Here is a 23,644-nt window from a genome sequence, read left to right as displayed (position 1 = left end):
TTCACAACAAAAATTTAAATAAAAACATTCACTGAAATCAAACAGACATCGTCTCAGCTCAGCCAAGTTAATGATGTTTTTTTTTTTTTTTTTTTAAATACATTTTTCATTGGAAAATTTTATTTTTTTCATTGGAAAAAAAAAGAGTTTAGAAAAATCATACATGCACAATTTAAAATTTTCTTCAAATCTAATCTCAAGCATTTTAGCATAACGTTAGGTCATATGTTTTTTAATAAAAAAAATTCAGTCAAGTGTGTAATTTCTAATAAATAAATAAATAAATAATTTCTAAAACGAGTGTGACCGTTCTTGGGGTGAAACCAGAGCCATAGAGAGAAAGTAGAAAGAGAAAGCCATAGACTGTAAAAAAAAAAATAGGGTGAAACCAGAGAATGTCTAATATGGCGAGAAGTTTCACTCTCAGTACACTTCCGGCTTTTGAACTGGTTGCAGTTCCACTCTGATTCCATATGAGGGCGCTCACAGGACGAGTGCAGAATGAATGGAGGTCTATGGCGCTATACCAATAAAAATCCACTTTTCTCAGGATATAATTTTTTTTCTAGTAATTTGAATGTTGTATTCGAAAGGAGATGCAAATAAATTACACATTGCTGGGTGTTAGATTTTTTTGAGTCACTTATTTGCTTTAAAAACTCTTTTAAAGTGTCAATGACGTCATACACATCGTACGACCAGAGATACTGCTTCACGGCAATCCTTCACTCACTCTGGTGCGTTCGCGCTCTGCACTTTCTTTTCACTCGAGGCATCGACAACACAGCTGACACAGGTAAACACACGTGCTAGAAGAGTTTTTGTTTTGTTTGTTTCTGGTCCCGCTGCGGATGGCACTATGCCATCAAGCGGTATCTCTGGTCGTAATCAGTCCTTCACTGACCAATCAGCGTTCATTAGCAGAATGCTAGCGTGTTATGGGCAACAACAACTCAACCTGTAAGAAATCAAAAGGACATAAGTACTCGTTTATTCAACTTTCGACCTAAAACCCATGTTGAACTTGCAAAATCTACAATCAGATCTGAGATTTCTCAACGGCAATCGGGTGAGAGAGACAAATTTAGCCGTCTAGCCCCATTGACTCCCATTCATTTTGCACTCATGGCGATCGCCCCCAGTGGAACTCTGGTGGTACTACAACCAAAATTCGGTACAATAGAGCTTAATAGGGAGTGGGCAGGCTCTCCGTAGACGGGCTCTGGTGAAACTGAGTGTCAGGGTGAAAGTTACTACGCATGTGTCTGTCGCGGCAGTGCTATGGTAACAGTAAACAGCCTTGAATTGAGGTTTTTCCTTTTGAGGTTGTTCCCTTTTATCCGTTCATTAAACTCAAGTTTATCATGACAGACGCTGGCTCTGAAGAGTTTGACGACGAGCAAGGCTCTCTGGGGGTGAGTCTTTGTCAGTTTATTCTCAGTTCGCAGTGTGTTCACAGTAGAGATGACAGTAACCGCTCTGTGTTGAAGGAGTATGAGGGAGACAGAAATGAAGCTGGGGAGAGACACGGACAGGGCAAAGCTGTCCTGCCTAATGGAGACACTTACCAAGGAGCATATGAAAACGGCAAGAGATCTGGCCAGGCAAGAGATCATGTCCCTCACAAAACACTGTTATGCAGTTTCTGTTCTCATAAACAAAGGAAAGATTTGATAAACCTTGTGTTGTCTCTATATCAGGGCACATATAAGTTCAAGAATGGGGCCAGATACATTGGAGAATGGTACATGGGTTTAAAACATGGACACGGCATATTTTATTACCCAGATGGCTCCAAATATGAAGGTAAATCTTTCATTATATTATCTCAAGTATATCCGTACAGTATACAGTACAGGTCAAAAGTTTGGAAACATTACGTTTTTTTATATTTTTGAAAGAAGTCTCTAATGCTTATCAAGGCTGCGTTTATTTGATCAAAAATACAGAAAAAAAACAGTAATATTGTGAAATATTATTACAACTTAAAATAATAGTTTTCTATTTGAATATACTTTAAAAAATAATTTATTCCTGTGATGCAAAGCTGAATTTTCAGCATCATTACTCCAGTCTTCAGTGTCACATGTGACATCCAGTCTATCACATGATCCTTTAGAAATCATTCTAATATTCTGATTTATTATGAGTGTTGGAAACAGTTCTGCTGCCTAATATATTTGATGAATGAAAGGTGAAAAAGAACTGCATGTATTCAAATTAAAAAAATATTTTCTAATAATATAAATCTTATTTACTATCACTTTTTATCAATTTAACACATTCTTGCTGAATAAAAGTATTGATTTATTTCAACAAAAAAAGAAAGAAAAATTACTGACCCCAAATTACTGACCAGTAATGTATATTGTTGTTACAAAAAAAACTTTTTTTTTTTTCTTTTTTTTTTTACTTTTTATTCATCAAAGTATCCTAAAAAAGTATCACAGGTTATGAAAAAATATTAAGCAGCAGAACTGTTTCCAACTTTGATAATGAATCATCATATTAGAATGATTTCTAAAGGATCATGTGATAGACTGGAGTAATGATCCTGAAAATTCAGCTTTGCATCACAGAAATAAATGATAATTTAAAGTATAATAAATTGAAAACCAATTATTTTAAATTGTAATAATATATCAATATTACATTTTTTTCTGTATTTTTGATCAAATAAATGCAGGCTTGATGAGCAGAAGAAACTTCTTTCAAAAACATTAAAAATAGTAATGTTTCCAAACTTTTGATCTGTACTGTATGTGGTTTGTTAAGGTTATCATGAACTAACAATGACACTTGACTTTACACAGAGTTAAGACTGAGTTGTTATTGTTAAATAAAAACCTAGAAACTAAAACTATTAAAACTATTTTTGTTAATTGAAATACAGCTGAAGTACTAGAATCACTTACTGTAATAAAATAAAAATAAAGGAAAACTATAGAAATATTTTTTAAACTAATAAAAATGACATTAGCACATAACAAAATTACTAAATTAAACGTAAATTAAAATGAAAACTGAAAATATAAAAATAAAAGCTAATTCAAAATATTAATAAAACTATAATAGTATATAAATAACACTAAAATATCACTGCTTTTACAGTACTCATTAATCTATGTTGATGTTAATTATAACATATACATTTAACAGTACAAGGTTAATAAACATTAATTTATTGTAAACAAACATGAATAAACAATGAACGTCTCGGTTACGTATGTAGTAGGGAACGGAGACGTTACGTTGGATGACGACGAATGGGGTTTCGCTTAGAAAGCCTATCATCTTCGAGTATATAAAACGAGCCAATGGCAAAGAAATGCCATGGGTGTGCGGAATTTGCATAGCGTATCTCCGCCCCCCCGTGGGGGTATATAAGGAAGTGCGCTGGCAACATGCAGAATGTCTTCGCTGAGGAGCCGAGACTGAACTCAGGCGTTCCAGCGGTACAGCGGAAGTGGCAGGGAGACGTAACGTCTCCGTTCCCTACTCAGGGAACGAGGGTTACATACGTAACCGAGACGTTCCCTTTCGTAGTCACTCCGAGTTACGTCGGATGACGACGAATGGGGTTCCCAGTGTAATCACGCCACCTCTCGACTGTCTTCCAGTGCCCTGCGTAAGTCTGAGCTCCCTGTCGTGAGACTAGCACGGACGAAGGAGTCCTACTTAACACAGGGATACCAAGGTACACTGGGAAGCATATCTCAGTGGAAATATGCAATTATGCCCAGCCCGAAGGGGGGGACTTGAAATACACATATGACCCCGGGGGGCTGCATATGGAGTATCACTGGGGTGTCCAGCCGCAGGTGGAATATTTCAACCCCAGGGGTGGCAAGGTGGCTTGCCGAGGGAAAGACACATGCTCAGAGAGGCTTACAGTGGAATACACATGTGGGGGTCACCCAGAGGGGGAACCATGCACATGAAAGCACCTAGCCAAGCGCGAAAGCTGCCAGTGGCATAACTCTGGCGTTGACGTCGTCAGTGCTGGAGGAGACTCAGGGCTATTAGGCTCACCTGAGAAGAATATCGCACGTATCCCGTCCGTGGAGAGGAATGGCGAGCAAGCGAAGACACCTGAGCAGAATCTCTTACCGGCTAGTTGAAGCGAGTACATGAGAAGAAACTGGCTCTACTCGGAGATTGTAAAATCTTGCGAACGTGTTAGGTGTCGCCCAGCCTGCAGCTCTGCAGATGTCTGTTAGCGAGGCACCATGCGCTAGAGCCCAAGAGGATGCCACACTCCGAGTGGAGTGGGCTGTCACACCAAGGGGGCATGGTCGACCTTGCTGCTGGTATGCCAAAGCAATGGCGTCCACTATCCAGTGAGACAACCTTTGCTTGGAGAGAGCCTTTCCCTTCAGCTTGACGGTTGACCCGAAGGCCCAGACGAGCTAGGTGCCGGAGCACAAGGTCCCTGTGTTCGCAAACCTGGTCTCGAGAGTGAGCTAGGATCAGCCAGTCGTCGAGATAGTTCAGGATGCGAACCCCGTGTTCTCGTAGGGGAACAAGGGCTGCCTCGACGACCTTCGTGAAGACACGAGGAGACAGGGCTAGCCCGAAAGGGAGAACCGCGTACTGGTATGCCTGCCCCTCGAAAGCAAACCGTAGAAACGGTCTGTGTCGAGGAAGAATGGAGACATGAAAGTAGGCGTCCTTCAGGTCGATCGCTGCAAACCAATCCTGCGGCCGTATGCACTCGAAAATGCGTTTGGCCGTGAGCATCTTGAACGGCATCCTGTGAAGGGAGCGGTTCAAGACGCGCAAGTCGAGGATTGGTCGTAACCCACCGGATTTCTTCGGTACAATGAAGTAAGGGCTGTAAAAGCTGGACCTCATTTCGGCTGGAGGGACAGTCTCGATCGCACCCTTCGCCAGTAAGGTAGCGACCTCCGCTCTCATCACCGGGGCATTGCCACCGACCATAGTGAAGCGGACTCCCCTGAAACGGGGAGGAGACCGCGCGAACTGAATCGCGTAGCCGAGCCTGATGGTCCTCGCGACCCAGCGGGACAGCCTGGGAAGCTCTAACCAGGCTTCCAGGAACTGTACCAGCGGGGTCATGCGGACCACAGACGTACCCTCGGTGGTGCAGCGAGGCGGAATGACCGGCCCAGGCGTGGGTGACATAGCGGCCCGGTGCGGGGGCACGGTCATTAGCCGCGTCCTGCCAGAGGAGGCCAGGGGAGGACCAGCGTCCCACGGGGGCGTGCTCTGGCAGGGAACTGGCGACAGAGGGGGACGAGAGTGGCGAGGCTCGTGAGCGGCGCGCACTGTCATCCGGACACTCTGTGTGCTCAGAGTTGGGGAAGTGAGTTCTTTCTTTAACCACATTAGGGTGCTGCCCGTCGTGGGACGGGCAGCGGGGTGGGGAAAACCAAGGATTCTCCCCCGGCCCTCCACCGGGGGAAGGAGCGGCCCTGCTACCGTCTCCTGGGAAGAACTCAATGCCATCTCTGAGCAGCCCGTCTCAGGAGCGCCGCTTGGCCTGGCGTTTAGCGGGGCACGGGGCGGGAGAGGGCTGTGGCGCCTTCCTACGACGTCCTCCACGACGCGACCCGGATGGAGGCTGCTGCTGGGGCCGTGCGGGAGGGGCGGGAGCCGTAGGAGGGCGCCCTCGGCGGCGAGCAGTCTGAGGCACCTGAGCCGACGGCTGGGTGGAGGCAGCAGCTGGCCGTCGGGGCAGGACGTGTATGAGAGCCTCAGTCTGCTTCTGGGCGGTCGAGAACTGCTGGGCAAAGTCCTCAACCGCCCCGCCGAAGAGGCCAGCCTGGGATATGGGAGTGTCGAGGAACCGGGTCCGCTCGGCCTCACGCATATCGGCCAGGTTGAGCCACAGATGTCTCTCCTGGACCACGCAAGTGGACATCACCTGACCCAGGGAGCGTGCGGTCACCTTCGTTGCTCGGAGAGCAAGGTCGGTGGCGGCACGCAGCTCATCAAAGAGCCCTGGGTCAGTCCTCCCCTCGTGCATGTCACGCAACATCTGGGCCTGGTAGACCTGGAGTGTCGCCATGGCATGCAGTGAGGAGGCCGCCAGCCCCGCAGCTCTATAGGCCTTAGCCACAAGTGTGGAGGAGAACCTACAGGCCTTGGAGGGGTGCTTAGGGTCGCCGCGAGAAGACGCACTCTGAGGACACAGTTGCATCGCAACAGATCGCTCAACCCGGGGAACCCCAGTGTACCCTTTTGCGGCCGCCTGATCGAGAGGAGGCAAGGCGGAGGAGGTCGCCGAGCGATCACGGGAAGACAAGGGTGCCTTCCAGGACCTCGTGACCTCCTCATGCACGTCCGGGAAAAAAGGCATTGGGGTCACGCGCTGACGAGGATCAGCGGCGGCACCCAAAAACCAATCGTCCAGCCGCAAACACACCGGACCAGGTGGCGGGGACCACTCAAGCCCGATGGCCGCGGCTGCCCGGGAAAGCATGGCCGTCATCTCGGGATCAGACTCGGGCAATGCTGGGACACCCGAAGGTGGCAGCACAGCCGAATCCTCACTTCCCAAGGACTCCTGCCCACCTTGTGATGCAGCGATCGACATCACATCTTCCTCTGGAGCGCCAAATGAGACCCACGGCAAGTCAGAGGACTGTACAGCGGGCTCATTTGAACGCTCGCGGGTTGCACGGCGCTAGAGGACGGTGTGGAGCGTGGAATGGTCGGCGCTTTGTTCCACACCGTAACCCTCAGGTCACCCTGGCCGCCAGCCGAAGTACTAGCTCTCGCGGAGCCAGTAGATCGGGGTGCGGATGAGGGGACTCTACCATGAAGGTCATTGAGTCTAGACCGCAACCGTGCGATGGGCATGTTCCCGCAATGGGAACATGACTCATCCACAAACGCTGCCTTAGCGTGCTCAATACCCAGACACACAAGACAGCGATTGTGCCCATCAGAGTCAGAAATGAGAAGACCGCAACCAGAAGTGCACGGGCGAGGCATCTTTAAAAAGACGTGCTGCGTGCAAGCTCTTTTAGAAAGGAGATTTCTCCACAAATGCTGAAGCGACCAGGGAGAGAACACACAAACACTGGCAAATCACTGCACAGATAAGCAGGGAATGTGCACTCGCTGGAACTCGCTGTCACACCAACACTTGGAGAGAGGCTCGTTCGAAGAGAAGAGATGAATCTCAGGATTGGCTTGTGGAGTGAAGTACATCAACTTGGCTCCGAAGCGAAAACATATCTGCATGTTGCCAGCGCACTTCCTTATAAACCCCCACGGGGGGGCGGAGATACGCTATGCAAATTCCGCAGATCCATGGCATTTCTTTGCCATTGGCTCGTTTTATATACTCGAAGATGATAGGCTTTCTAAGCGAAACCCCATTCGTCGTCATCCGACGTAACTCGGAGTGACTACGAAAGGGAACAATTGTTATGGTTTGTGGAGAGATGAACCCAATCGCAGACAGTATGCAATAAACCACTTTGAATAAACACAGATTTATTCAGACAAAACAGGGAAAACAAAACCCACGATGGGGCAAAACAAGGCTGGTGGGCAAAAACAAAGACTAACTACACTAGACTGTAGTGATGTTACATATGACACTGAAGCTTCGATGCGCGTATCACACAAGCGAAACAATTTCTAGTGAAGCCCCGTATTGGGGTGTGTATTGGTTTACTAGAGTAACGTGATCGATGACAAACGAAGCCTCACTTTCTCTCCAGTCACGTGCGCGTTTAGCTTTGGGTCTCAGAAGGCTCGAACTCTAGATCTTATTTAACGAGTCTGTCTGTTGCCTCAGTCTGGTTGATGGGTTTGTGAGGAGAGTGCTGTACTTTGAAAGTTAATCAATATAATACATTTAAATAAGCAACATTTATTTTTCGCTACTTGGGCTATTATTTTTTGTTGTTGTGTCTTTTTGTTTTTGTAAAATCTTTGCACTTTTTGATGATTTTAGGTCATTTGGTGTTGGTATTTGGGTTTAGGGTGGGATTAGGGGAGAGGGGTGTTGGTGTTTGATGAATGGTTTGTATTTAGAGCAATGGCAACAGCCAAAAATAATAAAAATAATAAAAAACTTTATCAACTTTCTGTCATTCCTACAGTTGATTAAGCACTATCAGTAACAAGTGTCATAAACACATTTAATAACAGATGATCCTATCCTATCTGATGATACCTAAGACAATGTCCTTATTCATTGTGTGTGTGTGTGGAGAGAGAGAGAGAGAGAGAGAGAGAGAGAGAGACCTACATTAGATCTTATTGAATCATATAAGCTCATTTTCTATTTTAATTGTCACACTTTAATGGGTAAAATAATTTATTTAATGAACAAATCAAACACAAACATGTAAGGCTTTTATTTGTACACATAACATTGAAACTATGGAGTGTGTTGTGGTTGCTTCATCTGCCAGAGCTTCTAACACAGGCTTCTGGCTGCTTTATTTTAAATAAGCACCAGATGGCGCTGTTCTCGACACTCTCAAAGCTTTGAATCTTTTCCTGGAACAGTTAGGGGAAAGCTTCAGTGATTCATGAGGCTTCATTTCCCCATCCATACTAGACTAAGACTTGACAGATAACTAGACAAATAACTAACAACAGCAACAAGATCAGGACTTTACAAGACAGAGTTCTTCACAAGGTACTCACGGAAAGGTTTACACACAGGTAATGTATCACAGGATACACACACTGAGAATCACAATGAAACAGCACAATACAGCAAACACAAGGGGATTAAATAGAGATACTAATGATAAAACAGGTGACACAGGTAAAGCAATAATGACAAAACGAGGATAAGGGGGCGGGGCAAGAGAACGAGACAACACAAGCACATGGCACAAACAAAAGGCCATGTGCTTGCACACAAAACATGGGTCTGTCATGATCCTGCCTCAAGAATTAAAGAACGGCTAGGACTAGATGGCAGAATCATGACAACAATAGTATATATTTTAGTGCTGTCAAATCGATTAATCGTGATTAATCACATCTAACATAAAGGTTTGTAAATATATAATATATGTGTGTGTGGATGGATGGATGGATAGAGATATATGCAATTTGACTAGTATTTAAAAATTATAAACATTCTGAAATGTAACTAGTTGTCTCAGACTTCTAACTACAGTCTTCACGTGTGATATTTCTTCCTCTTCCTCAGGAAGCTGGGTGGATGACCAGAGGCAGGGTCATGGTTTTTACACATACCCCAACAGAGACACATATGATGGTGAATGGCTGCAACATCAAAGGTAGTTGAAATGCGGCTCTCTTTTCCATTGATCTAATCCAGCAACCTGTCGAATCTATTAATATTAGTTGTAACAGTATTCATAACATCTTCAGTTCAACTAAAAATTAATGGCAAACTATGCTTATTAATAAAAGTATCTGATTGTCTGTCTTTTTCCCTCTTAGACATGGGCAGGGTACATACACATATCATGACTCAGGTTCTCAGTACATGGGCAGCTGGATCATGGGTAAAATGGAGTCAGCCGGGGAGATCATCCATCTGAACCACCACAGATATAAGGGCAACTTTGTCAATAATAATGTAAGTATTACTCTGCATTTATGGTTCTGAGCTGGTGAGTAGTAGAAAATGGTTTGTAGATCTGTTCAAATTGGGTCACGGACAGCAGGGGGTGGGGAGGCGAACTGTACTACATTCAATAATGAAATGCAACTATCTGTATAGTAAGAAAAGAATAGCAAAACAAATAGACACAAAAAGGTTTGAGAAAATGTTTCACACAGCTTTTACTGTCAAACACCTGAACAAGCTAATCAAGGGTACAGGAAAATTGCAGATAGGGGAGTTTGATCAGGGTCTGAACTAAACTGCAGGACAGTGGCCCTCCAGGGCCGGATTTGAGGAACCCTGCTCTATATTAACTTTAATATAACAAGATATCTGCACTTCTATCACTGTTTCTCTTACTAATTATTGTCTTGTTATTGTCTAGCCCTCTGGTCCAGGGAAGTATGTGTTTGACATTGGGTGTGAGCAGCATGGAGAGTATCTCCAGATAGATCAGGTATGTCCATTTAATGTTTTACAGAATATTTCAGGTAGCATGATCACATAAATCTGCAGTAATTGTTTACAAAATGTTCCTCTCTTTGTTCTCAGTCTCACCACTGTTTTGTTGTTATTTGGCTTGTTAAGAGAGTTGTTTTAAAGACCCTTGTGAAAAAGAAGTGTGCTTATTTTGTATTGAATGAGAACTGGTAGTGTGCTTAATATTTTCTGATAGTGTAATTTTTCAGTAACACTTTATTTTACAGTGTCCTTGTTACATATGTTACATGTACTTACCATAGTAATAACAGTAAATTATGCATAATTACATGCAACTAACCCTCAACCAAACCCTAATCCTACCCTAAGGATTAAGTACATGTAGTTAATTAATATTACTCAGTACTTAAATATTTATATAAAATTGGTTACACTTTATTTGAAGGTGTCATTGCTACAGTGTAATTATTTACACTGTAACAATGACACCTTCATAACCAATTTTTCACAAGGGCAGTTTTCTTCTTTAAAAAGATTTCCCTTTATTGAAACTCCAGTAAAGCACCAGATGCACCAGATGAAGAAACCAGTAAGGAAGGGAAAGCCTTGAAGTTGTGTTCTCCCTTCTGCCATCAGATCCTCTCTACTGCCATTTTGGCCTTTGGAGATGAGGATTTTATGGCAACTTTCAGATTGTTAATGTGCCTCTAAATAGTGCAGTTTGCCAGTTGCCTGGTGTATGTCAACAGAGGACCATGAAGAGAAAGTCTTGTGCCGTGTTCTTTCCCTTAGACTGTAGTCAGGAATGCCCTTAGAGCATCGAGTGGATGAAGCAGTTCACTGGAGTTTCAGAAGTTTTACAGCTTGGTATGCTAGTAAACATTGCCAGACACTAAATAGATGTAAATGAAGTAAATAAAATCTATCTCAATGCTGTTACAAGCAAATGAACCATGTGAAAACAGAATATGATGCAACTGAATACATAAAAGCATACCAAGACACTAAAAACATTTAAAGTCTGTTTGTGTCTGTTAGAGATGAATAGTAGGATACAACAGGGCAAAAAAACACCTTGGCTTGAATTTGGATTTTTTTAAATACAATAATAGCCACCACAGTACTGTCCTAAACACCTGTTTGTCTCTATGCAGTGTCAAATGTTTTTATTCAGGAGCACACTGCATCCAGTGAATTATTAAAAATATATATATTTTTAATTATTGAAATGTTTTACATGTATGTTTTTTAAATATGCATGTTCTGTTAACAATTCTTTTCACACAAATTATTTTGTATAAATTATACCTTTTTAGGATCAACATACATTTTGGGAATTGGGATTATTCATTTTAGCTCTGTTGTACCCTACCTATAAGTCTATATTAAATGAATTTGTGTGTGAAGCCAAATCATAATTAAATTTTTTTACAGCAGGACAAAGGAGATGCAGAGGAAGTTGAACCTGCCTCAACCACCACCTTGAAGTGGAAACCCAAGGCACTTACTGGGTTTTCTGTTTGGGCTAATGAAAATTCTGCCCCGTCAGGTACGTCCACATCCAGTTCTAGATATAAAACATCTTGATGTAGGATTGCATTTACACAGTAAAGGCCCATTCACACCAAGCTGTTGATATTTGAAATCACCAAAACAAACATGCCCCTACCCAAAAGGATCACACCCCTATCTTGATGGCTCCGCCCCCAAATGCATGAACACTATGCAACACAGGCACCTCCCCCTTTATGAGTGGACACACCCCTTACTGCTGATTGGCTACAAGTGTGTTTTGGTGCTCAGTCCGATTCACTTTCAACAGCGTTTCTCAGAAATCGCTTACTGCACCTTTAAAGGTTGTATCAGCGATTTCAGGCCCAAACATAAATGATCACATTAATCTAATCTTTCCTAACAATCCGTGAGGTTTTCGTGTGCAGCCGTCATAGGCAGCCGTGCACGAGCGCAAAACCTCACAACACCCACCCCTGTCGGTGATTGGTTGGAACACTATTTATTTTGGTTTTGAGTGGTGGTGAAACCAACTGTTTTTGTGTGCAGATCTCAGAGCCTAGGCTGCCTTTTTTTGACGGCATGCTTATGGGGCGGGCAGCTAGCGGATCGTTAGGAAAGGTTAGATGAATGTGATCATTTATGTTTGGGCCTGAAATCGCTGATACAACCTTTAAGTGACTTTGAACATAGCATGGTTGTTGGTGCCAGACGAACTGGTCTGAGTATTACAGAAACTGCTGATCTACTGGGATTTTCACTCACAGGCATCTCTGGGGTTTACAGAGAATGGCCCGAAATAGAGAAAATATCCAGTGACGGCAGTTCTGTGGGCGAAAATGCCTTGTTGATGCCAAGGTCAGAGGAGAATGTCTATTGTTCTGTTTATTTTAATCTCTAAAGCAGGATGGATTCTGAGTAGCTGTCAATGTTTTTGTCATTCATCATCTGAAAAAAATTTGTTCTGAAAGTGATCCCAACTATATTTCTCTGTGCCATTATCATTGTAGTTGTGGTGTGGATATAGTTTCAGAACTGTATCTTTATTGTTATAGTTATTGTCCTTGGTGTGAAAGGGCCTTAATGCTGTAATGCGTGTCATTTATTAGAATTTGTAGTCACCTTCTCTCACCTTTAAAATTTTTTTAATGTTATTGACCTATTATATTCACAAATATGTAAATGTAAGAAATGATAGAGTCCATCCTCATTTAAAGGAAGTGCATCATAAAACAACTTCTATATACTGATATTTTACCATTTTAGACATTTCGACAAACATCTTTGAGTCATAAATTCAGTAAGTTGAACTAAAGTGTCTGTGTCTGTTCATTGTAGATCAAGCTGTGGTGGAAGAGTGAGAAAGACAGAACCCCCAAAGATGATGAGAAGAAAGAGGATCTCAAGATAATTTATACCTGCACATATCTGTCACTTCTCATGTTTAGGGATAACTAAAAATACTGTAACAAATGCATTGCTAGTTATTGTTAGTAAATCCATTAACTAACTTTAACTAATGGGACATTGTTGTATAGCATTACTGCAAAATCTATTTATAGCTGATTTGGAGGCCCTGGGAACTGAAAAGTGTTGTAATTTCACAAACAGCAGAGGGCGCAATAAACCAGCCAAAAATGATTATGAATTATGATGATTTTTTTTTTATTCATTAAAACAAACTACAGCAAAGGTCTTGAAGCAGGTCCAGACCCAGGGGAGCCACCCACTTCTCCGGAACCAAATCCTGAGCAATCCTCAAGTGACAAAACTGGTTCTTCTGCCCATTTTGGTTATGTATCTCCAGAAGCCATACTTCCCTTGCCAAAAGCCACAGCAAGAAGGCCCAGAATGAAAAGAAAGAAAGTAAAATCAAAAATCGTGACCGACACACCTGAGAAGATGGAACTGGAGAGGGTACAAAAAGAAAAAGAAGATAAAATGGCTGAAAGGGAAAAGAAAAAGAATGAAAGGCAGATGTAAAGGGCTCTCAAAGAATCAAATTAAACTAAACTCAAGAAAATGAAGAAAACGGTTGTGTACAGTAGCTCAGAAGAAAGCACCATGGCCATTCCACTTTATGACACCACTGACGATGAAGCAGAGGATGACCTGGAGAACACACACGACAGAGAAAATGAAAGGGGTGAAAAGAAGAAAAGGAATGAAAATAAGAAGAGAGGGACTAAACCAACCAAACCAAAAAAGAAAGTGGTTGTCTCCAGTAGCTCATAAGATAGTGACATTTCCATTCCACTTAACGACACCACTGACTATGAGAGTTCAGATGAGTGTTTGATTTATTATTTAATATTTTGACCATTTGATTTATCATTTGAACAGTTGTTTTGAGACTTTGATTTATTATTTGATCTTTTTAAGCATTTTAATTTTAATTATGTTAGGAAAAAACTTCCATACAAATGGCTCGCCAGTTCCCGCTCGCAATGGTTTTTTCCCGATGTGAAGCAAGCAGGGACAATTCACATACAATTCTTCTTCAAAAATCGTCCGGTGTCCAGGAAATGTGCAGCATCTGACTCAGAAATGACAAAAAGTAGAAAAGAAGAAGAAAAAAAAAAAGAAAAAGGGAAAAAGAAAAGAAAGAAAAGACCCAACCTTGCAAAGACAAGGCCCAAAAATACAATTAGACATTCCTTTCAAAAATATACATCAATAGAGCAGTTAGTCTGCATATAAACAACATTCAACATTTTTTCCTTTTACTGCAATTCCGTCTTACTTTAGCACATATAGTTTGTATGTGCAAAGAGCTATTTTTCCGATGACGCACTTAGGCCTCATCTGCCCGTATTACATGTGCGTCATGATCGCGCATTAACTCGTAGCTCAAATACACGACGAAATTCGTTAAAATAACCTCTATTAACCACTCGAGGTGACTTTTAACTCTGAAACATTAATTATTCAACACATACATGCAATACTCTTCCCATTATAAACAAAAGGGTCAACTCTTTTACATACAACTGCATATAACATCAGAATTTAGTAGGCTAATTCCAGAGATGGGAAGTAACGAAGTACAAATACTTCGTTACTGTACTCAAGTAGATTTTTCAGATATTTTTACTTTACTTTACTATTTATTTTTGTGCCGACTTTTTACTTTTACTCCTGACATTTTAACATGAATATCGGTACTTTCTACTCCTTACATTTAAAAAATTGGCTCGTTACTTTAGTTTCAAATAATTTCAGTGGAGTCGTTAATTATTTTTGCGCCATCAACCCTTCACAGGGAGTATGATTGACAGGCGATGTGACCAATCATAATCCGCCATTTTGTCAGACAAAGCAGTCAGGAGAGTTAGTAGATTAACATTGGAGGATTTAAACTTGAAAAACGAAGTGTACCGACATATTTTCGCGTTAAAATACAGATATTAATAAAATAACTGTTTTATATATTCACAAGTGTTAGTCTATTTTTTTCCCCTTGCTCTCTCTCCTTGCATCAACAGAATCTCTCCAGTGACCTGGGTTACACTTATCAAGGCTGCATTTATTTGATCAAAAATACAGAAAAAAACAAACAAAAAAAACAGTAATATTGTGAAATATTATTACAACTTAAAATAATAGTTTTCTATTTGAATATACTTTAAAAAATAATTTATTCCTGTGATGCAAAGCTGAATTTTCAGCATCATTACTCCAGTCTTCAGTGTCACATGTGACATCCAGTCTATCACATGATCCTTTAGAAATCATTCTAATATTCTGATTTATTATGAGTGTTGGAAACAGTTCTGCTGCCTAATATATTTGATGAATAAAAGGTGAAAAAGAACTGCATTTATTAAAAAAAAAAAAAAAAGATTTTCTAATAATATAAATCTTATTTACTATCACTTGTTTTTTTATCAATTTAACACATTCTTGTTGAATAAAAGTATTGATTTATTTAAAAAAAAAATGAAAAAAAATGACTGACCCCAAATTACTGACCAGTAATGTATATTGTTGTTACAAAAGATTTCTATTTTAAAAAAAATATTTTTCTTCTTCTTTTTTTTTTTTTTTTTTTACTTTTTATTCATCAAAGTATCCTAAAAAAGTATCACAGGTTATGAACAAATATTAAGCAGCAGAACTGTTTCCAACTTTGATAATGAATCATCATATTAGAATGATTTCTAAAGGATCATGTGATAGACTGGAGTAATGATCCTGAAAATTCAGCTTTGCATCACAGAAATAAATGATAATTTAAAGTATAATAAATTGAAAACCAATTATTTTAAATTGTAATAATATATCAATATTAAAAAAAAAATTCTGTATTTTTGATCAAATAAATGCAGGCTTGATGAGCAGAAGAAACTTCTTTCAAAAACATTAAAAATAGTAATGTTTCCAAACTTTTGATCTGTACTGTATGTGGTTTGTTAAGGTTATCATGAACTAACAATGACACTTGACTTTACACAGAGTTAAGACTGAGTTGTTATTGTTAAAAAAAACCTAGAAACTAAAACTATTAAAACTATTTTTGTTAATTGAAATACAGCTGAAGTACTAGAATCACTTACTGTAATAAAATAAAAATAAAGGAAAACTATAGAAATATTTTTTAAACTAATAAAAATGACATTAGCACATAACAAAATTACTAAATTAAACGTAAATTAAAATGAAAGCTGAAAATATAAAAATAAAAGCTAATTCAAAATATTAATAAAACTATAATAGTATATAAATTAAATAACACTAAAATATCACTGCTTTTACAGTACTCATTAATCTATGTTGATGTTAATTATAACATATACATTTAACAGTACAAGGTTAATAAACATTAGTTAATTTATTGTAAACATGAATAAACAATGAACAATAGTATATTTTAGTGCTGTCAAATCGATTAATCGTGATTAATCACATCTAACATAAAGGTTTGTAAATATATAATATATGTGTGTGTGGATGGATGGATGGATAGAGATATATGCAATTTGATTAACAGCACTAGTGTATTTAAAAATTATAAACATTCTGAAATGTAACTAGTTGTCTCCGACTTCAAACTACAGTCTTCACGTGTGATATTTCTTCCTCTTCCTCAGGAAGCTGGGTGGATGACCAGAGGCAGGGTCATGGTTTTTACACATACCCCAACAGAGACACATATGATGGTGAATGGCTGCAACATCAAAGGTAGTTGAAATGCGGCTCTCTTTTCCATTGATCTAATCCAGCAACCTGTCGAATCTATTAATATTAGTTGTAACAGTATTCATAACATCTTCAGTTCAACTAAAAATGAATGGCAAACTATGCTTATCAATAAAAGTATCTGATTGTCTGTCTTTTTCCCTCTTAGACATGGGCAGGGTACATACACATATCATGACTCAGGTTCTCAGTACATGGGCAGCTGGATCATGGGTAAAATGGAGTCAGCCGGGGAGATCATCCATCTGAACCACCACAGATATAAGGGCAACTTTGTCAATAATAATGTAAGTATTACTCTGCATTTATGGTTCTGAGCTGGTGAGTAGTAGAAAATGGTTTGTAGATCTGTTCAAATTTGGGTCACGGACAGCAGGGGGTGGGGAGGCGAACTGTACTACATTCAATAATGAAATGCAACTATCTGTATAGTAAGAAAAGAATAGCAAAACAAATAGACACAAAAAGGTTTGAGAAAATGTTTCACACAGCTTTTACTGTCAAACACCTGAACAAGCTAATCAAGGGTACAGGAAAATTGCAGATAGGGGAGTTTGATCAGGGTCTGAACTAAACTGCAGGACAGTGGCCCTCCAGGGCCGGATTTGAGGAACCCTGCTCTATATTAACTTTAATATAACAAGATATCTGCACTTCTCTCACAGTGATCACTGTTTCTCTTACTAATTACTGTCTTGTTATTGTCTAGCCCTCTGGTCCAGGGAAGTATGTGTTTGACATTGGGTGTGAGCAGCATGGAGAGTATCTCCAGATAGATCAGGTATGTCCATTTAATGTTTTACAGAATATTTCAGGTAGCATGATCACATAAATCTGCAGTAATTGTTTACAAAATGTTCCTCTCTTTGTTCTCAGTCTCACCACTGTTTTGTTGTTATTTGGCTTGTTAAGAGAGTTGTTTTAAAGACACTTGTGAAAAAGAAGTGTGCTTATTTTGAATTGAATGAGAACTGGTAGTGTGCTTAATATTTTCTGATAGTGTAATTTTTCAGTAACACTTTATTTTACAGTGTCCTTGTTACATATGTTACATGTACTTACCATAGTAATAACAGTAAATTATGCATAATTACATGCAACTAACCCTCAACCAAACCCTAATCCTACCCTAACCCTATAGTAAGTACATGTAGTTAATTAATATTACTCAGTACTTAAATATTTATATAAAATTGGTTACACTTTATTTGAAGGTGTCATTGCTACAGTGTAATTATTTACACTGTAACAATGACACCTTCATAACCAATTTTTCACAAGGGCAGTTTTCTTTTTTAAAAAGATTTCCCTTTATTGAAACTCCAGTAAAGCACCAGATGCACCAGATGAAGAAACCAGTAAGGAAGGGAAAGCTTTGAAGTTGTGTTCTCCCTTCTGCCATTAGATCCTCTCTACTGCCATTTTGGCCTTTGGAGATGAGGATTTTATGGCAACTTTCAGATTGTTAATGTGCCTCTAAATAGTGCAGTTTGCCAGTTGCCTGGTGTATGTCAACAGAGGACCATGAAGAGAAAGTCTTATGCCGTGTTCTTTCCCTTAGACTGTAGTCAGGAATGCCCTTAGAGCATCGAGTGGATGAAGCAGTTCACTGGAGTTTCAGAAGTTTTACAGCTTGGTATGCTAGTAAACATTGCCAGACACTAAATAGATGTAAATGAAGTAAATAAAATCTATCTCAATGCTGTTACAAGCAAATGAACCCTGTGAAAACAGAATATGATGCAACTGAATACATAAAAGCATACCAAGACACTAAAAACATTTAAAGTCTGTTTGTGTCTGTTAGAGATGAATAGTAGGATACAACAGGGCAAAAAAACACCTTGGCTTGAATTTGGATTTTTTTAAATACAATAATAGCCACCACAGTACTGTCCTAAACACCTGTTTGTCTCTATGCAGTGTCAAATGTTTTTATTCAGGAGCACACTGCATCCAGTGAATTATTAAAAATATATATATTTTTAATTATTGAAATGTTTTACATGTATGTTTTTTAAATATGCATGTTCTGTTAACAATTCTTTTCACACAAATTATTTTGTATAAATTATACCTTTTTAGGATCAACATACATTTTGGGAATTGGGATTATTCATTTTAGCTCTGTTGTACCCTACCTATAAGTCTATATTAAATGAATTTGTGTGTGAAGCCAAATCATAATTAATTTTTTTTACAGCAGGACAAAGGAGATGCAGAGGAAGTTGAACCTGCCTCAACCACCACCTTGAAGTGGAAACCCAAGGCACTTACTGGGTTTTCTGTTTGGGCTAATGAAAATTCTGCCCCGTCAGGTACGTCCACATCCAGTTCTAGATATAAAACATCTTGATGTAGGATTGCATTTACACAGTAAAGGCCCATTCACACCAAGCTGTTGATATTTGAAATCACCAAAACAAACATGCCCCTACCCAAAAGGATCACACCCCTATCTTGATGGCTCCGCCCCCAAATGCATGAACACTATGCAACACAGGCACCTCCCCCTTTATGAGTGGACACACCCCTTACTGCTGATTGGCTACAAGTGTGTTTTGGTGCTCAGTCCGATTCACTTTCAACAGCGTTTCTCAGAAATCGCTTACTGCACCTTTAAAGGTTGTATCAGCGATTTCAGGCCCAAACATAAATGATCACATTAATCTAATCTTTCCTAACGATCTGTGAGGTTTTCGCGTGCAGCCGTCATAGGCAGCCGTGCACGAGCGCAAAACCTCACAACGCCCACCCCTGTCGGTGATTGGTTGGAACACTATTTATTTTGGTTTTGAGTGGTGGTGAAACCAACTGTTTTTGTGTGCAGATCTCAGAGCCTAGGCTGCCTTTTTTTGACGGCATGCTTATGGGGCGGGCAGCTAGCGGATCGTTAGGAAAGGTTAGATGAATGTGATCATTTATGTTTGGGCCTGAAATCGCTGATACAACCTTTAAGTGACTTTGAACATAGCATGGTTGTTGGTGCCAGATGAACTGGTCTGAGTATTACAGAAACTGCTGATCTACTGGGATTTTCACTCACAGGCATCTCTGGGGTTTACAGAGAATGGCCCGAAATAGAGAAAATATCCAGTGACGGCAGTTCTGTGGGCGAAAATGCCTTGTTGATGCCAAGGTCAGAGGAGAATGTCTATTGTTCTGTTTATTTCATCTCTAAAGCAGGATGGATTCTGAGTAGCTGTCAATGTTTTTGTCATTCATCATCTGAAAAAAATTTGTTCTGAAAGTGATCCCAACTATATTTCTCTGTGCCATTATCATTGTAGTTGTGGTGTGGATATAGTTTCAGAACTGTATCTTTATTGTTATAGTTATTGTCCTTGGTGTGAAAGGGCCTTAATGCTGTAATGCGTGTCATTTATTAGAATTTGTAGTCACCTTCTCTCACCTTTAAAATTTTTTTAATGTTATTGACCTATTATATTCACAAATATGTAAATGTAAGAAATGATAGAGTCCATCCTCATTTAAAGGAAGTGCATCATAAAACAACTTCTATATACTGATATTTTACCATTTTAGACATTTCGACAAACATCTTTGAGTCATAAATTCAGTAAGTTGAACTAAAGTGTCTGTGTCTGTTCATTGTAGATCAAGCTGTGGTGGAAGAGTGAGAAAGACAGAACCCCCAAAGATGATGAGAAGAAAGAGGATCTCAAGATAATTTATACCTGCACATATCTGTCACTTCTCATGTTTAGGGATAACTAAAAATACTGTAACAAATGCATTGCTAGTTATTGTTAGTAAATCCATTAACTAACTTTAACTAATGGGACATTGTTGTATAGCATTACTGCAAAATCTATTTATAGCTGATTTGGAGGCCCTGGGAACTGAAAAGTGTTGTAATTTCACAAACAGCAGAGGGCGCAATAAACCAGCCAAAAATGATTATGAATTATGATGATTTTTTTTTTATTCATTAAAACAAACTAAAGCAAAGGTCTTGAAGCAGGTCCAGACCCAGGGGAGCCACCCACTTCTCCGGAACCAAATCCTGAGCAATCCTCAAGTGACAAAACTGGTTCTTCTGCCCATTTTGGTTATGTATCTCCAGAAGCCATACTTCCCTTGCCAAAAGCCACAGCAAGAAGGCCCAGAATGAAAAGAAAGAAAGTAAAATCAAAAATCGTGACCGACACACCTGAGAAGATGGAACTGGAGAGGGTACAAAAAGAAAAAGAAGATAAAATGGCTGAAAGGGAAAAGAAAAAGAATGAAAGGCAGATGTAAAGGGCTCTCAAAGAATCAAATTAAACTAAACTCAAGAAAATGAAGAAAACGGTTGTGTACAGTAGCTCAGAAGAAAGCACCATGGCCATTCCACTTTATGACACCACTGACGATGAAGCAGAGGATGACCTGGAGAACACACACGACAGAGAAAATGAAAGGGGTGAAAAGAAGAAAAGGAATGAAAATAAGAAGAGAGGGACTAAACCAACCAAACCAAAAAAGAAAGTGGTTGTCTCCAGTAGCTCATAAGATAGTGACATTTCCATTCCACTTAACGACACCACTGACTAAGAGTTCAGATGAGTGTTTGATTTATTATTTAATATTTTGACCATTTGATTTATCATTTGAACAGTTGTTTTGAGACTTTGATTTATTATTTGATCTTTTTAAGCATTTTAATTTTAATTATGTTAGGAAAAAACTTCCATACAAATGGCTCGCCAGTTCCCGCTCGCAATGGTTTTTTCCCCGAAGTGAAGCAAGCAGGGACAATTCACATACAATTCTTCTTCAAAAATCGTCCGTTGTCCAGGAAATGTGCAGCATCTGACTCAGAAATGACAAAAAGTAGAAAAGAAGAAGAAAAAAAACAAGAAAAAGGGAAAAAGAAAAGAAAGAAAAGACCCAACCTTGCAAAGACAAGGCCCAAAAATACAATTAGACATTCCTTTCAAAAATATACATCAATAGAGCAGTTAGTCTGCATATAAACAACTTTCAACATTTTTTCCTTTTACTGCAATTCCGTCTTACTTTAGCACATATAGTTTGTATGTGCAAAGAGCTATTTTTCCGATGACGCACTTAGGCCTCATCTGCCCTATTACATGTGCGTCATGATCGCGCATTAACTCGTAGCTCAAATACACGACGTAATTCGTTAAAATAACCTCTATTAACCACTCGAGGTGACTTTTAACTCTGAAACATTAATTATTCAACACATACATGCAATACTCTTCCCATTATAAACAAAAGGGTCAACTCTTTTACATACAACTGCATATAACATCAGAATTTAGTAGGCTAATTCCAGAGATGGGAAGTAACGAAGTACAAATACTTCGTTACTGTACTCAAGTAGATTTTTCAGATATTTTTACTTTACTATTTATTTTTGTGCCGACTTTTTACTTTTACTCCTGACATTTTAACATGAATATCGGTACTTTCTACTCCTTACATTTAAAAAATTGGCTCGTTACTTTAGTTTCAAATAATTTCAGTGGAGTCGTTAATTATTTTTGCGCCATCAACCCTTCACAGGGAGTATGATTGACAGGCGATGTGACCAATCATAATCCGCCATTTTGTCAGACAAAGCAGTCAGGAGAGTTAGTAGATTAACATTGGAGGATTTAAACTTGAAAAACGAAGTGTACCGACATATTTTCGCGTTAAAATACAGATATTAATAAAATAACTGTTTTATATATTCACAAGTGTTAGTCTATTTTTTTCCCCTTGCTCTCTCTCCTTGCATCAACAGAATCTCTCCAGTGACCTGGGTTACACTTATCAAGGCTGCATTTATTTGATCAAAAATACAGAAAAAAAAAAACACAGTAATATTGTGAAATATTATTACAACTTAAAATAATAGTTTTCTATTTGAATATACTTTAAAAAATAATTTATTCCTGTGATGCAAAGCTGAATTTTCAGCATCATTACTCCAGTCTTCAGTGTCACATGTGACATCCAGTCTATCACATGATCCTTTAGAAATCATTCTAATATTCTGATTTATTATGAGTGTTGGAAACAGTTCTGCTGCCTAATATATTTGATGAATAAAAGGTGAAAAAGAACTGCATTTATTCAAAAAAAAAAAAAAAGATTTTCTAATAATATAAATCTTATTTACTATCACTTGTTTTTTATCAATTTAACACATTCTTGCTGAATAAAAGTATTGATTTATTTCAAAAAAAAGGAAAAAAAATGACTGACCCCAAATTACTGACCAGTAATGTATATTGTTGTTACAAAAGATTTCTATTTTTAAAAAATTATTTTTCTTCTTCTTTTTTTTTTTTTTTTTTTTACTTTTTATTCATCAAAGTATCCTAAAAAAGTATCACAGGTTATGAACAAATATTAAGCAGCAGAACTGTTTCCAACTTTGATAATGAATCATCATATTAGAATGATTTCTAAAGGATCATGTGATAGACTGGAGTAATGATCCTGAAAATTCAGCTTTGCATCACAGAAATAAATGATAATTTAAAGTATAATAAATTGAAAACCAATTATTTTAAATTGTAATAATATATCAATATTAAAAAAAAAATTCTGTATTTTTGATCAAATAAATGCAGGCTTGATGAGCAGAAGAAACTTCTTTCAAAAACATTAAAAATAGTAATGTTTCCAAACTTTTGATCTGTACTGTATGTGGTTTGTTAAGGTTATCATGAACTAACAATGACACTTGACTTTACACAGAGTTAAGACTGAGTTGTTATTGTTAAAAAAAACCTAGAAACTAAAACTATTAAAACTATTTTTGTTAATTGAAATACAGCTGAAGTACTAGAATCACTTACTGTAATAAAATAAAAATAAAGGAAAACTATAGAAATATTTTTTAAACTAATAAAAATGACATTAGCACATAACAAAATTACTAAATTAAACGTAAAT

The 23,644-nt window shown here is 38.9% G+C and overlaps 2 protein-coding genes across 4 annotated transcripts; both read left to right on the top strand.

Moving 5' to 3' along the window:
* The first annotated feature begins 569 nt into the window (after positions 1 to 569).
* Positions 570 to 13,676, top strand: rsph1 (radial spoke head component 1). Of its 3 annotated transcripts, none has more exons than XM_084122549.1 (9): positions 570 to 796; positions 1,372 to 1,415; positions 1,491 to 1,604; positions 1,701 to 1,806; positions 9,152 to 9,242; positions 9,409 to 9,547; positions 9,960 to 10,031; positions 11,453 to 11,564; positions 12,866 to 13,160. In XM_084122549.1, exons 1-9 carry the CDS (start codon positions 676 to 678, stop codon positions 12,886 to 12,888), a joined length of 822 nt encoding a protein of 273 aa, XP_083978675.1. In that variant the 5' UTR covers positions 570 to 675; the 3' UTR covers positions 12,889 to 13,160. The 3 variants fall into 3 exon arrangements, with proteins under 3 accessions (XP_083978675.1, XP_083978674.1, XP_083978676.1); XM_084122548.1 differs by having other exon boundaries at positions 571 to 796; positions 11,450 to 11,564; positions 12,866 to 13,676; XM_084122550.1 differs by lacking the exon at positions 570 to 796 and adding an exon at positions 1,214 to 1,284 and having other exon boundaries at positions 11,450 to 11,564; positions 12,866 to 13,676.
* LOC311087846 (uncharacterized protein) lies at positions 13,379 to 20,512 on the top strand (the record flags this gene model as incomplete). The annotated part of the gene is made up of 6 exons (XM_084121316.1): positions 13,379 to 13,506; positions 16,562 to 16,708; positions 16,875 to 17,013; positions 17,436 to 17,507; positions 18,933 to 19,044; positions 20,345 to 20,512. 6 exons carry the CDS (start codon positions 13,379 to 13,381, stop codon positions 20,365 to 20,367), a joined length of 621 nt encoding a protein of 206 aa, XP_083977442.1. The 3' UTR covers positions 20,368 to 20,512.
* Positions 20,513 to 23,644: the final 3,132 nt, after the last annotated feature.

This window comes from Abramis brama (genome assembly GCF_963993115.1).
Source record: "Abramis brama genome assembly, chromosome: 8".
Lineage (NCBI taxonomy): Eukaryota > Metazoa > Chordata > Actinopteri > Cypriniformes > Leuciscidae > Abramis > Abramis brama.
Note: the sequence above shows the minus strand (reverse complement) of the source record. Positions and strands in the feature narration are given on the sequence as shown.

Coding starts and splice junctions, on each gene's coding strand:
- rsph1 (XM_084122548.1), top strand. CDS start 676: ATGACGTCATACACATCGTACGACCAGAGATACTGCTTCACGGCAATC. Junction 1,605..1,700: donor ACGGCAAGAGATCTGGCCAG/GCAAGAGATCAT, acceptor TCTCTATATCAG/GGCACATATAAGTTCAAGAA. Junction 11,565..12,865: donor TGAAAATTCTGCCCCGTCAG/GTACGTCCACAT, acceptor TGTTCATTGTAG/ATCAAGCTGTGGTGGAAGAG.